At 42.9% G+C, this 14940-nt stretch overlaps 1 protein-coding gene across 1 annotated transcript; it reads left to right on the forward strand.

The window, feature by feature from the left end:
* Positions 1 to 382: 382 nt before the first annotated feature.
* Positions 383 to 12673, forward strand: THTPA (thiamine triphosphatase). Its single transcript, XM_073632631.1, has 3 exons — positions 383 to 531; positions 7499 to 8044; positions 11854 to 12673. The coding sequence occupies exons 2-3, from the start codon at positions 7501 to 7503 to the stop codon at positions 12003 to 12005; spliced, it is 696 nt and encodes a 231-aa protein (XP_073488732.1). The 5' UTR covers positions 383 to 531; positions 7499 to 7500; the 3' UTR covers positions 12006 to 12673.
* Positions 12674 to 14940: the final 2267 nt, after the last annotated feature.

The following is a 14940-nucleotide window of genomic DNA, read 5'->3' on the forward strand; positions in this document are numbered from 1 at the left end:
CCTGGATAGCCCTGCAATTGATTGCCCCCCTAACAGAGAGACGGCTGCTTTGAATGGCTAGGGACCCATCTACATGTGTACATTGTTACAAGTGTACTCATCTTGGTGGAGCATACTGTTATTTCTTCTGAATAAATGAATGAATAAAAAACAGTTATGGTAAAACAATGATTTTTATATGTGATAAACTACAGCCATGCTTTGCTTGAAAGTGTTTTTTTTTTTTTTTGAGATTCTAATTACACGGTCTCAGGCAAAAGGCCTTTTCCTTTAAATGGCAATTCCCCTGCACGGTTCATTGTTCCTTGCACAGGAGTCTGGTAATTGCAGTTTTAACCTCTGCCAAAGCCTATGTGTATGTTTGCTGTTGGGAACTACATATCCCGTCATACACTGCACTACAGGGAAGTCTCTGGCTGACTCAGCCAAGTGGAGCATTGCTGAAGCATTTCCCTCCCCCAACAAAGGAACACACTGCTTTATCCGGGGGCAACGTGCTCTGACTGCAGCTTTCCTGCATTACGAATTCAGGTTTGAATTATAAATAAACAGGGATGTATTACAAAGATGGAAGATAGCTGTGTATTGGAGAGGCTACATACTTGTTTTTTTTTATCCTCTATTTGCAGATGGGAGGTGGGATTTTTAAAGGAACAGTGTAATTGAAATGTAAGCAGTAGGTTAATTAAGAAAAAAATGAATTATATTGCAACAAGCAAATAGAAGGTTATATTTTATTCAAAATATTAAATCTATTTACACTATAAATTTCCTTATAATGCAGAATAGTCCACAGCAACCAATCAAAAATCATGTTCTGCTGACATCTGGTTCTTATATATAGAATTATTGCCATTTGCAAATTGTTTTAAAACCTAATTTGTCACAATGGCTGCCGATCACAGCTGAGATGGTCACCCAGCACTTGATGCTGCCAATGGCTGGCTTTCCTGAGCTGTCAGGCAGAGCACACCTTTATAGCATTAATGTCTGGCCCAGAAGTAACTTTGTCCTGCTCATTTTAAATGAAATCTGTTGGGATAAATCTAAGGGAGCTGCCACTGCTGATTAAACTTCCCACTGACCCTTGGTTCACATCCATGCATTTTTTTGGTGCGTTTTGCAAAAACGCACTACAGTTCATTTACCATGGTTTCCTATTGATCTAGTTCACATCTATACATTTTGAGTCATTGTGTTTTTTTGGAAAGGGTCGTGGACTTTTTCCCCACAGCAGATTGCATTTTGCTTGTAATAGAGTTCAATGGACCTGCACCAAAAACGCAAGTGTTGCATTTTTGATGCCTTTTGCTTTTTTTTTTTTTTTTTTTTTTTGGCTAATAGGAAAGTATAACAGTTCTGTTCATGTAATGAGGCTTTGATGTGACTTTGATAGGACTTTACACTCTCTGGCATTCGAGCAGCATCAAAGTCCTGCAGGAACCGTTGTGTCCAAAATTGCATAGTAGGTTAAGGGCTAGGATAAGGGTTATGGGTTAGGTTTAAATATTAGTGTTAGGGTTAAGGGCTAGGGTTTGGGTTAAATGTACGGCTGCATTCACACCTGAGCGTAGTGTTTTTGAGCGTTTCTTCCGGCGTTTTGTCGCACGTTTTTTCGGGCATATTTGCGCGTTTCCATGCAGCGTTGTCCAGGGTTTTTGAGCTTTGGCATTTTTTTTATTAGCCAATAGAAAAATGATCATCTGTTTCATCATTTGTTGCTATGTTGTTAGATTTTGTCATCTGCTTCCTGCTCCAAAAACGCCCAAATCTGCCCGATTCGTGCGACAAAAAAGGGTTGAACTTGAACAAGGCAGAACTTGTTTGAGCTTCAGGCGACTTGGAGTGGAGATGTGAACCATCTTCATAGAGAATAATGGATTTTTTCCCCTCAAGCGTTTTGTAGCTTCAGGCTTCAAGCTACAAAACGCTCAGGTGTGAATGGGCTCTTAGCGTTGAGATTAAGGGCTGTTAGGGATAGGGTTAGATGCAACTGTTAGGGCTAGCATTCTAACCAAAACAATTACCACTAACCCTAATATTTAACCCTAGCCTAGGGTTAAATGTTAGGGTTAGTATTAAGGGCTAGGTTTAAATGTTAGGGTTAGTATTAAGGGCTAGGTTTAAATGTTAGGGTTAGTGTTAAGGGCTAGGTTTAAATGTTAGGGTTAGTGTTATTAACCCTAACATTTAACCCTAGCCCTTAAACCCAACCCTACTTTGATGCAATTTTGATGCCACTTAAGTGCCAGAAAGTGTAAAGTCGCATTAAATTCACACTACATGAACAGAACTGTCATACTTTCCTATTATTCCCCCCAAAAAAAGCAAAACGCATAAATACGTGTATTGAAAAACATGCAGGATCAACCGCAACGTGCATAGATGTGATCCTAGCCTGAAGGTGTATGCTCCAGCTCTTAGACCCCTTTCACACTGGGGCGGTTGGTGCGTTGGCGGTAAAACACCACTATTTTTTAGCGGCACTTTACCGTCAATTTCGCGGCGCTATTCGGCCGCTAGCGGAGAGCTTTTACGAGAAAGGGTTAAAATCACCACAAAGCGCTACTGCAGCAGCGCTGTGCTGGCGGTATAGGAGAGACAGCAGCGGCTCTTTCAGGGAGCTTTGCAGGCGCTATTTTTAGCATTGTAGCACCAGTAAAGCGTCCCAGTGTGAAGAGGGTCTTATATAGATATATTGATAAATAGCAGAGCTAAGCTGCCCATAGATGGAACAAAATTTGTCAAGTTCAGCAGAGATCAGCCGAATTTCAATCCATCTATGGTCATTCCAATGATCAACTTCTGTCTAATTGGATTACAGAGTCCTGCTGTCAGAATACATTAACAGAAGTGAAGATTTCTCCATCCACCTCAAATCTGTGGATAGGAAAATCAGTTTTTTGTTTTTCTGATCAGCCCCCTGGCAGTCTATTGCCAGCCTTAAAGTGACACTAAACAGTATCCTTATTTTCCAAAAATAATCCATACACATCCACTTCTTAATGACGCCGTAATCTATTTTTTTTATCAATTGTTTCTTACTGTGTTTTTTGGCTCCTTGCAACCTCCTCAAAGAGATCCCAAACCTCTCCTTTTCCCACTCACTCCTGTTTATTTGGAATGAGCAGTAAACTGCTCTATGCACACTACACATCCCATAGTTCATAGTCCCCATCTATCCTGGGACTGAGCAAGAGAGGGTGGCTTAGGTTCCTACCTACAGTGGGAGCATAGAGAACAAACATAGCCACCTTCTAACAGGAAGTCTGATCACAGCAGCAAAAAATTGGGAATTTGGACATTCATTTGTATTGGCTGAAATCGCACCAAATCCACACAAAAACAGTGCAGGACCCTTTATTTTTTTCCTGCACTGGTATCGGATCGCATGGGTGTTCACACCTAAGCAACTTGATTCTGTCAATCACACTGCGTGTTGCGAACCATTTTCGGGTGTCGTTAACATAACACTGACACCCCCTGAAGTTCACATGACCGCCGTGCGATTTCAATGTGGTGCAGGAAACACACAGGATTCACTGCATTTGCCGCACTGCATATAAGTGAACCAAGCCTCAGTGTTAAATAGTTTGTCTCTACCTTCTAACTGCTACATTTGCAGGACAGCTTGTTCTGTTGATGAACAACATACTTACTGGCCAAATCACCAAGTGAAAATAAAGGAAAAAAAGCCTAACAAAGAAAATTAATGCAGCCATCCAATCTAAGAATTGGTAATCTGCTTATATAATAAATGTTATGCTTTGGGGTTTAATACAGCTTTAGGCCATTTTAATTACAATCTCATTCCTAATTACCCCTGTTATATGGTGTCCATATATTGTCCTGGAATTTATCAGAGTATTCAATCTCAATGTACCTAATGTGTGTAGCGGTACCCCTGTAGGGGCTGCTGGATATTTTGGTCCCACCTGTCACCTCTGCCCAGCCCGGCATTAACTTCCCATTCACATTAGACACAATGAACAGTCTGTATGTTTGTTTTGTATTTTATTGAGGGATTTTGAACTTGGATAGGGTAAGGGAAATCATGGGATGCCCAAAATCAATAGAACGATCAGTAGGAACCTCTATTTACTCTTCTAGAGCTCCAGCCTCCTCCAGCACAACGCTTATTTGCAGACTTTTTCTCTCCCCTGTAAAATACTTGTTTCCTGGTACAGCTAGCACTTGGTAGGCCCAACTCTGACTCTGTCAGGCCTTAGCAATTGCCATTTGCAGGCAGGGACCGCGGGCCCCTTTTTAAATTTGAAGCAAAAATAGGAAAGTCTTTTAGTGCTAGATGACCTTGGGTGGATTACTGCTCCCGGTCAGTCCTCTACAGGCTCTGCTAGCCCTCTTGGCTGCAGTAGCCCAACTCCACTGCCCATGACATCTCTAGTCTCTCCTGCTGGCTCATCCTAGACAGCACACGGCATGCCTCCCCAGCTCTCCCAACTGTGCCTGTCACTCACCAGCCCTCCTGGCTGCACTGGGGTGGATCCCTCCTGGAGACTTGCCCAGCAATACTAGCTCCCATTGTCTTTCTCTGTCCCTCTCTGTGCCTCCTGTCCAGATCCTCCTTTGTTACTCCGAAAGGTTTAGACTTGCACCCGAACCCCACAGGCCCAAGGTCACCCCGCCAGACTGGGGAGTACCTCAAAGGCCCCAACAACCTAGTGCTCCATCTCCAGCTTCTTCCACCCGACAACTCCTCCCCAGCAGGGCTGACCCTGGGTATTTCAAAGAGGCCTGCCCCCTGCCAATCCTAGTTGGGGATTGGTCATGTCTCCCTGAAACACCTCATGCCACTCCATTCCTCTTTCCCACCTCTATTCTAGAATCCTCTAGAAACCAGAGGGAGGTGACAGAGAAATGATGCTGCATGCGAGTCACCTGCTGCTACTCTAGGCCACTCCCAGCCCACACAGAGGACAGCTGAACCGGACATGCCACAGTTTGTTGACAAGTGATCGCTCCGACAGAGCGATCACGTGGTAAAGAGCTGCTGTCATTGTCCCTTTACCCCAATCCCTGAAGCACCGGGTTCGGAGGACCCAAAGGTCACAGACATTCCCAGGTGCGCACGCGATTCTGGGAGGACGTCGTTGTTCGCCCTCCGAGAATAAGCCGACCACGCTGTAGCCGTCATTCGGCTGTGCTCGGTCAGCAAGTGATTAAAGCAGAACGTCAGCCAAAATATAAAAATTAATAGCGCATTAAAAGAGGAAAAAGAACACTTTTGCTGCAATGTTCACCTTCGTTTCAGAGAATTTCTTTACTGTACTTTCTTTCTACATACAAACATATAAAGTTACGGCGATTCACTGTACAAGTAGCGCTGTGAAAATGCAAAAAAATATTTTTTTTCTATGATCTGACCTCAAAATGAGCCCACATAAAAAAAAAAAAAAAAACCTCACCCATTGTTGTTTCTTGAGATAGCACACACATGTGCCACTGCCCTTTAACAAAAAAATCCAGTGCAGTCCTCCTTTATATAAATCTCCACTGCTTCCAAACACCTCTTCGCATGCATACAGTGATCCCTCTCCCTTTCAGATGAAAACTCACCAACTTCAAATGCCTCCCATTCTCATGGTTGGTAAAACAGCTTTTTAGTTGAACCAATCAACTCCAGGGCAGATATCAGGTAATCATTCTACAGAACAAAGTGTGTCAGGTATCATGTGGGAGAAAAAGAAAACTTTCAATGGCATAATAACCAAACCACCAAAAATATATTTAAAAGAAGAGCTGCTCACATTTTTAAAAACAATTAAAGTGTTTATGATGTAAATCACATAACGTGCTATCTCTGTATCTCACTACTGGGGGACGCTGCTTGTTTCCATCCCGGTGTCCCCTCTAGTTGCCATGGAGCCACGCCCCAGCGCGTTTCGTCACTTCCGACTTCCATCACAGGGGGATAATGAATCAAAGAGCTCCGGATGGCCGCACTGCCGTGAAAAAAGCACCTTTATTTTATTAAAATGTTGCAGGTCACATCAAAGTGGATATATAGGACAAAAAGCATCTAACGCGTTTCACATCAATGGATGCTTACTCATAGCTATGTATGAGTAAGCATCCATTGATGTGAAACGCGTTAGCTGCTTTTTGTCCTATATATCCACTTTGATGTGACCTGCAACATTTTAATGAAATAAAGGTGCTTTTTTCACGGCAGTGCGGCCATCCAGAGCTCTTTGATTCATTATCTACTTATCGTGCAGAGCCGGCACCTGTGTGGCTGTGGGAGTATCATCTTACACTGGCTTAGTGTTTGGTATCCTGTGAGCGTTATTTGCTGCTTTTTGTGCTCTTCCATCACAGGGGGTCTTTCTGCTGCTAGATATCCTCATTCTGATGGGCAGTATTATTTAACCAACTTCCTCTGACCCAAGGTCATACTGGACCTGTGCTAGTTTGCGACTGGACAGTGGAAGGAGAAGCACAGCAATGAGCTCATCTCTTTCATATTGCTCCTCCTTTTAATTGGCATGCTCCTTGTCAGCACATGAACTGATTGGCTCCTTGTACTGCTTCTTCCTCTCATGCTTCATTTTTGCTAAACAGGGACGGTAGAAGGCTGCTACCATGACAAATGTAGACACCTCTTGCATCTAAATAATACATTTAATTATGTATTAATGATTAATGTGTGTCTTTTATATCTGTCTAGAGTTCAGCCTTAAAGTATTTGTAAACCCTCGCCTTGTAAAACAACCCATTCATTTTAAAACAGAAATGAAAGGCAAAACATTTGTGTATACATATAAAAAACATTATAGACACTTTTTTTTTTATTTTTTATAAGTGATCATATAAGCTCTGTTCTCAGCTGCATAGGAGATTTGGAGAGCTAGGGGGAGGAGAAACAGCAGTACACTTATCATCCCAGTGAATGGCTGTGAAGGAGGGCATGTCAGGACAAGTCTGATCATTGGAGGAGAGAGTTCTCAGCACAGCTAAAAAACTGACCACGCTGTGCTCTCATGCCTAGTGTGGTCAGTTTTTATTATGAAAACCAGAGGGACTGGCAGGAACACCAGGGATTTCACACAAAGGAAGCAATACAAAGAGAACAGGATACTTTTTCATAGAAGTACATCAGGCACATATCAGCAATATGAAATGCTGGGTTTACCTATTCTTTAAAGGTTTTATATTGCTCCATTACAAGTCACAAACAAGTACAATTAGACTATGCGAGAGCATCTTTGTCTTAATAGTTTTTAGAGTATAAACAAGGATGACTACATTAGACAATTTGTGATGATTGGATGTGAAACATTTTTGCTTTTTTGCTTAAGAAAAATATGTCAAAGTGTTGACTGAGAAATTGGCACATACCAGCTTTCTTCTATACAGACCTTATAATCATATGTTCCTTGTTCCTTCTTTGCTTGTACACACAGTTCTGGCTCTTTCACAAATCACTTGTGCATCATTTCATCTTGCTGAACATCGTACTTTGTTCTTTCTTTCCTAGAAATGGCACCTTCCTCACATCTATCTGGGTCTATTGAAGTGGAAAGAAAGTTTGTCCCAGGTCCAGAAGTGGAGAAAAGCTTGTATGCACTAGGGGCTGAGCTGTTTAAGGAAATCACATTTAGAGACTCTTACTATGATAGCCCAGATTTGCGGCTTACACTTTCCGACTGTTGGCTGCGAAAAAGGGGAGATAGTTGGGAGCTAAAGCACCCACCACAGCCAGGAGCTCGAGGACTAATTGGAGCTTCCACACAATACACAGAGGTGACTGAAGAAGATAAAATTATCTGCAAAGTCAGTGAAGTACTGGGTGTCCCAACTCCCCCCAGCATAGAAGCGTTTTGCCTGAATGAGTTTGCAAGTTTCGTGACGCGCAGACGCAGCTTCCAGCTGCCTCTGGAGGAAAGCTCAGGCACCATGGCTGTGGTTGACCTAGATGAGGCTGACTTTGGTTTTGCAGTAGGTGAAGTGGAAGTTATTGTACAAACACAGGAGGAAGTACAAAATGCATTTCAAAAAGTGGAAGAGATCTGCAAAAAGCTAGGTAAGAACATCAAGAGTCCCAGAACAAAAGGTGGCAAACTTTTTATATACAGTCAGGTCCATAAATATTGGGACATCAACACAATTCTAATCTTTTTGGCTCTATACACCACCACAATGGATTTGAAATGAAACGAACAAGATGTGCTTTAACTGCAGACTTTCAGCTTTAATTTGAGCGTATTTACATACAAATCAGGTGAACGGTGTAGGAATTACAACAGTTTGTATATGTGCCTCCCACTTTTTAAGGGGTTAGGATTAGGGGTTAGGGTGTCCACGTACCTTGGTTGGAGGCCAAGTTGATGAGCGGGCTTCCCCTGCGGCTCTGGTTCGAGCACCCCTGAATGTGGTGACAGAGGTACAAGGCTCGAAGCACGGGTGCCAGTAGCTTCATAGCAGGTGACTGCCACAGTTGGGGAGCCAGGGTCATACACGGTAAGACATCGGGGTGGCCAGGAGGCGCCTATATTTCAGTGCACACTGGATATTAGCTTGAGCTCGTCTGTGTGCTGGTGCACCTGCACGAATTAGCTGTTTGGGAAAGAGCAGTAGCTGCAGAAGAAGTTGCATTACCTGTATGAGAATTACTATTATCTGAACTAGCTTTCTGACATAGGATTATTTATTTATTTTTTATTTTTTATTAGGGTGTTAATACTACTACTAATAATAATAATAAATACACAAATAAATAAAAAAAATCCTAAATAAATTAAATGAATGATTACTAAGTAATATTAAATACATAATTAACTCCTAACCCTTAAAAAAATAAAATAATAATAAATAACAAAACACCCTAACACAAAATACATTTTATTATTATTAATAATAATTTATTTTTCTTGCTCAGGTTTGGGTGATTATTATTTTATCATTATTATTATTAATAATTTATTATATTTTAAGGCTTGGGTTTAATTATTATTTATTATTACATATTAAAAATTTATTTTATTTACGATTTATTTTTTTTTATTTTTTTTTTTTTTTTAGCTACTTGTGTATTTAGTTTACATTTATTTATTCATATATTATCACTATTTTATTTTTTTAAATGTTTTAATTTGAGCAGAAAATCACGGAAAAGCGCACAACAAAATGTGCAAATGCGCACAAAAACATGCTAATGTGGCATTTTGGCGTTTTTATTCATTTCTATGGGAATAAAATCAGGCCCAAACTCTCAAATCTGCCAAATTCAAGCTACATAAAAAGCTCCTGAACTTTTTTAAACTTCAGGTGACTTGGAGTGGAGATGTGAACTATCTCCATAAAGAATAATTGATTTTGTTCTCCTCCAGCGTTTTGGAGCTTCAAGCATCAAGCTACAAAACACTGAGGTGTGAATGGGGCCTTAGGGCTTGTTTACACTTCAAAACATGGCTTCGAACAGGCTTTTTTTAAAGCACTCTGAATGCCAATTAAAGCCCCTGTCACTAAATAAAATGGTTAGCTTACAGTCCTGTTCACACGTTGTGTTTGCTTTGCTTCAAAAATTATACCCTGTGTTGCTTTAGTGGTGCTTCAAAGCATCTTCAAGGTCTCTATAGAAGTCTATGGCAAAGCTCGCTTGAAGCACCTGAAGCTTTTGAGAGACTTTTGTTCAGCTTTAGCTTCGCTTTGAAGAAGTTGCAGGTATGAGATAACACACACAGGGCATCTGCCAAGCTTCATTAAAGCTTCAAAAAAAGCACCATCGAAGTACCACTGAAGCATCAAAAACAGATCAAAAAAGCACGTTGAAGTAGTAGGCGCTTTAATGTGTGCTGAAGTCGAAGCAGGTGTAAATGAGCCCTTAGGTCTGAACGTCAGTAAAGTGGCCCTTTTGTTTACAAAGATTGGAGACCCCTGCCCTAGACATACACTATGTACACTAGGCACACTTAGGGCCTGGTGCTAGAATAGTTTGAGCCCTAGGCAAGACCAGCTACTTGCACTCATATTCCTCCCCCCCAAAAAAAAAGGTTGCAAATGTCTGTGTGGAGACTAACTGGGGAGCTAGTAGGAAGTGATGTTGCGCACAGCACGGCAATTCATTGGCCGGATACCTCTTCTACGGATTGGCTGAAGTTTGCAGGAGACAGCTTTGTCTCCAGCTAACATCATTCAATCCTGCAGCGGTATGTGCAATGTCAGCGCAGTGTGTGGGGAACAGGGCAGCCATCAGAAGTTTTGGGGCCCCTTAAATAGCTTTATGCCTGGGCCTGACCCCTTACATTAGAGTTTATCCCCGTCATTAGGGTCCCCAAAGTTCCCTCCTTACATCAGGGTCTCCAGAGTGCCCTCTCCTTTCATCAGTGTTCCCAGAGTCACCCCCCACCCTTACATCAGGGTCTCAAGAGTCCCCTGTCCTTAATTTAGGGTGCCCAGAGTTCCTCCCTTAAATCAGGGTCCCCAGTGTTCGCCCTTACATCAAAGATCCTAGTTTCATTAGGATCTCAAAGTCCAGTCCCCCCTTACATCAGGGTCCCCCAAAGCCACTCTTCTTAAATCAGGGTCCCCAGAGTCTCCCCTTATATCAGGTTTCCTAGAGTCCTCCCTCCTTAAATCGGGGACCCCAGAGTTCCCCCTCACATCAGAGTCCCCCTTTTATTAGGTTCCCAAAAGTTACCCCCCTTACATTAGGGTCCTCAGAGCCCCCCTTACATCAGGGTCCCTAAAGCGACCTTACCTCGGGGTCCCTAAAGCAACCCTACATCAGAGTCTCTAGAGTCCCCCCTCCTTAAATCAGAGACCCCAGAGTTTCCCCTCACATCAGAGTGCCTCTTTCATTAGGATCCCCAAAGTCACCCCCCTTACATCAGGGTCCCTAAAGTGACCTTACATTAGGGTCCCTAAAGCGACCTTACATCAGGGTCCCTAAAGCCCCCTTACATCTGAGTCTCTAGAGTCCCCTCTCCTTAAATCAGGGACCCCAGGGTTTCCCCTTACATCAGAGTCTCCCTTTCATTAATATCCCCAAAGGCACCTCCCCTTACATCAGTGTCCTTAGAGCCCTCCTTACATCAGGGTCCCCAGAGCCCCTTACATCAGGGTCCCTAAAGCGACCTTACAACAGGGTCTCCAAAACCCCCTTACATCATGGTCCCTAAAGCCCATTCCCTTTCAATAGGGTCCCCAAAGTTAGAAGGGAAGAGCAGAGTGGGGTACGGAGAGTGGATAGGTTTAAGAGCATGGTTGGGGTAGTGGAAGGGGAGAAGGGAGTATTGTGAAGACACTAGCTTACATCAGGATCTATTTCTTTTCATTGCAGCAGTCGACTACAGGACAGGTGGAAGCTGGAAGGCTGGGCACTGGGACCAGATGGGTTTAAAGGAGGAACTTCCTCCTCCTCTGAATGCTGGGGCATGGGGGAGGGGCAAGCACGTGATTGGCTACTAGGAAATGGGTGGCCCTAGAAACCAAATGCTGTCAGCTGCTGTACATTCAGGGACAGCTCTGATTGCTGCACAGCCTGCGCTGTTGCTGAGCGGCATGGCTGTGGCAGCAGATACGCTGACTGAGTATTTGAGCAGGACGCTCTGGGGGGGGTTTGAACCAAGCAACAACTGGCTGTGGCTGCGCCGTAGGCAGCAGTGCGCCCTAGGCGGCCGCCTAGTTTGTCTAGTGGTAGCACCGGCCCATGGCACACTAGATCGTTCTAGTGTGCCCAAGAGGGAGACATTTTAAATTATTTTTACCTGCCCAGATTTGAAGGCAATTACTTAAAAGGCTTTAAGCAATTACTTTTAAAAAGATGTTTCTGCTTTTTTCCAGAAGGTGTATTTTATAGTATAGTAACAGTAATGCACTTAACTCTTCCAGGTGTTTTCCAGGAGTCAGCAGTACAAGGCAAAGTATCAACATTTCTTCAACTGAATCGTGTTGAACATTACAAGCAGTTGACTGAGGCCCATGTAGTTAGACCTTTGCAAGATCCACTCAAGAAGCCATGTGTGCACTCCAATCATTTCTGACAATAAAACTCTGTAGAAACTGCTGGTGCTATATAAATCCTGTATAATAATTGTAATAAAAATATTGATTTGGTCTTTGTGTAGCAAACCAATAATGACTAAATCTGGCCACAGACATGGATGATTGTTTGCAGATCTGACTGATTATGGATGGATTGAAAAATGACAGCATGTCTATGGGCCAATCTGAGACCTCTGTAGACACACCTTGGCCAACAAATCCTGAGAGTCAAGAATAAACTATGTCAGCTGACTGTTGATGTTCTGCCAAGATAAAGCAGCAGTGCCAGGTCTCATTATTCTGTTTACCTGTTCATCTCTCAAATTTTAGTTCTATCAATCATGTCTGACTTAAACAAGAAGGCTGCCTAAATACAAACATACACTATAGAGAATCTGTAATCCAGCATATGAAATATAACTGTAATAATATCCCTCTGATTGTGGATATAGAAACTGGATTGGTTGCAAAATTGCTGGGGTTGAGTGGGCAGTTGGAGGGGTGACAGATAAGATTTTGTCTGGGGTAGTGAAAGCAGAGGGTAGAGATGTGCAAACTTTTCAGCCCCTAATCTCCAAAGTTATGTTTTTTTTATATATGTGTCCTAATTTATTGTACATGTTTGTTGCGTGTGATTTTAAAGTCTTAATGAATACACTTAAAATCGTTTGTTGCTGTTTTTTTTTAACATTCGCTTTAATGGGCTTTATAGAGAGAGAGAGAGAGAGAGAGGGTAGGGGTGGGTTAATAGTATCAGTTGCAACATTGGAAGTGAATTACAATTTTTACACAGTGAAATGTCATGATAAAAACAACTAAGTACAATAAGATTGCTTTTTATGGAAAGAGAGAAGATGGGGAAAGGAGTAGTAGAAGTTATAAATGTATTTGCAAACTTAGCAATGTCAGTTAGTTCTGAGTCTCTAGGTGTCTCAGCTGTAAATGGGTGTGTTTCCCTCTCTGGGTACATAGGGTAATAGAATCAAAGTTCACCCCTGCTTGGAGAGGGAGTGAACAGTAAGGAGGGGGTGATGTGATGTAGAAGCAGAGGAAGGTGAAAAGGAGAATAATAATGAAAAGTATTGGGTAGGTGGGATCAGTGGGTTTTGTGAGGACCATAGATATAAAAACACACAAAGCTCACTTCCTGAAAAGCTGCAGGAGCTTCTTTGGCGTGTTGGGCAGCCCATTCAAGCGAACAGACTGCCCTGTGCGCATTGAAAAAACATGCGACTGGGGCCTTTTTTGCGGCCTACAAGGCGATATGGGTAGCTTGTAAGGGACAATCGGCTCTGGACTGGGCTCACCTTACCTAAATCAAAAAGTGGTGTTGGCCTTCGAGACCTACAGTACATAAATGCTACTGGGCTTGCCAACTGATGAGAGTTGTTGATTGGTGGCTCCATCATTCGATTAAAGCAGATTTTCACCCAAAAATGGAACTTCTGCTGTCTGGATTCCTCCCTCCCCTTCCGGCGTCACATTTGGCACCTTTCAGGGGGGAGGGAGGAGCAAGATACCTGTCTAATACAGGTATTTGCTCCCACTTCCGGGGAAAGATCGCTGCAGTATCTGCGGTGATCTACGCCATGTCTGGCCCCTCCTCCGTCCCCCCCTGCTATCTTCTGGGAGACACACAGGTACCAGAAGACAGCAGGGACCACTCAGAACGCGTAGCGCAACTCACGCATGCGCAATAGGGAACCAGGCTGTGAAGCCACAAGTCTTCACTTCCTGATTCCCTTACTTAAGATGCCGGCGCCTTCACCCGGACCCGAGGGACAGGTCGGCTTCCGGTGAGGACATCGCAAGCGCCCTGGACAGGTAAGTGTCCTTATTTTAAAAGTCAGCAGCTGCAGTATTTTTTTTTTTTTCAGGTGGAACTCTGCTTTAAAGATTGGGTAACTCTAGCGAATGCCTTCTGTTTGTTCAGCCTAGGATCTCAGCCCTGGATAGTCTCTCTATGCTTAATGGATCAGTTGCGTGCCCATCCAACAAAAGGGGCTACCTTTCGTAACTTTAAGGTTTGCTGCAGAGTCACCTCTGTTCGGGGAATTCCTGCTTTTGCTCCTGGGCTACCTTGTACCTTTCTAGCCGAGGTATGGCCTCATGAAGGTATTCTGGTGAAGCATTTCTTTCACCCGGGCAGTTATTATTATTATTATTAACATGGATACGGTGGCTTTGCCCTCGACCATGGGCACAATTTCTTTCTGGAGGTATGTCCGAATTCTCCGCCTCCAACACTCACCCTTTTTTTTCCTGTTCAATGACTCCCTTTGAATCTTTGTTCTAGAGGACAACCTCAAAGACATGTCATATCCTCTATCTACCAATTTCAATTTGATACTTATAAGGCCAAATCAGGAAAGGCCTGCGCCTTATGGGAGAGGGACTTGGGCTGGGAGTTGTCGGATGATGACTGGAGGAATGTTATATGTTTCAATCTACCAAGGTATTCTGAACTTAGCAATCCAGGAAAATGGTCGTAAACTTCAGAATCAATGGTATAGGATGCTGACTTTACAATGAAAAATTTCCCTTGCGATCTCCAACTGACGAAGGTCATTTACTCCATGTATGGTGGACCTGCCCTGTGATCCAATGATTTTGGGATGTAGTACATAAAACGGTGATTGAAGTTTATATTCTCCCAGTAGAATTTTCTCCAGCTCAATACCTTCTTCATCTCTCCCCTATGCCGATTTGATTGTATTGAAGATCTCTGGCTATGCATATGATCAATGCTGCTAGAATGTGCATCCCAGTGCATTGCTGCTCTAAAGTAGCCCCTGCCATTAAAGAATGGCTCTTTAGAGTCGACCGCATAGCTAAGATGGAGGAATTATTTTTTTTATTGCACAGTATGGGGTCTCAAAGTTTACGACCATTTGGGCATACTTTCAAACAACACATTCCTATCGACGACTTATC

Source organism: Aquarana catesbeiana, linkage group LG01 (assembly GCF_042186555.1).
Source record: "Aquarana catesbeiana isolate 2022-GZ linkage group LG01, ASM4218655v1, whole genome shotgun sequence".
Lineage (NCBI taxonomy): Eukaryota > Metazoa > Chordata > Amphibia > Anura > Ranidae > Aquarana > Aquarana catesbeiana.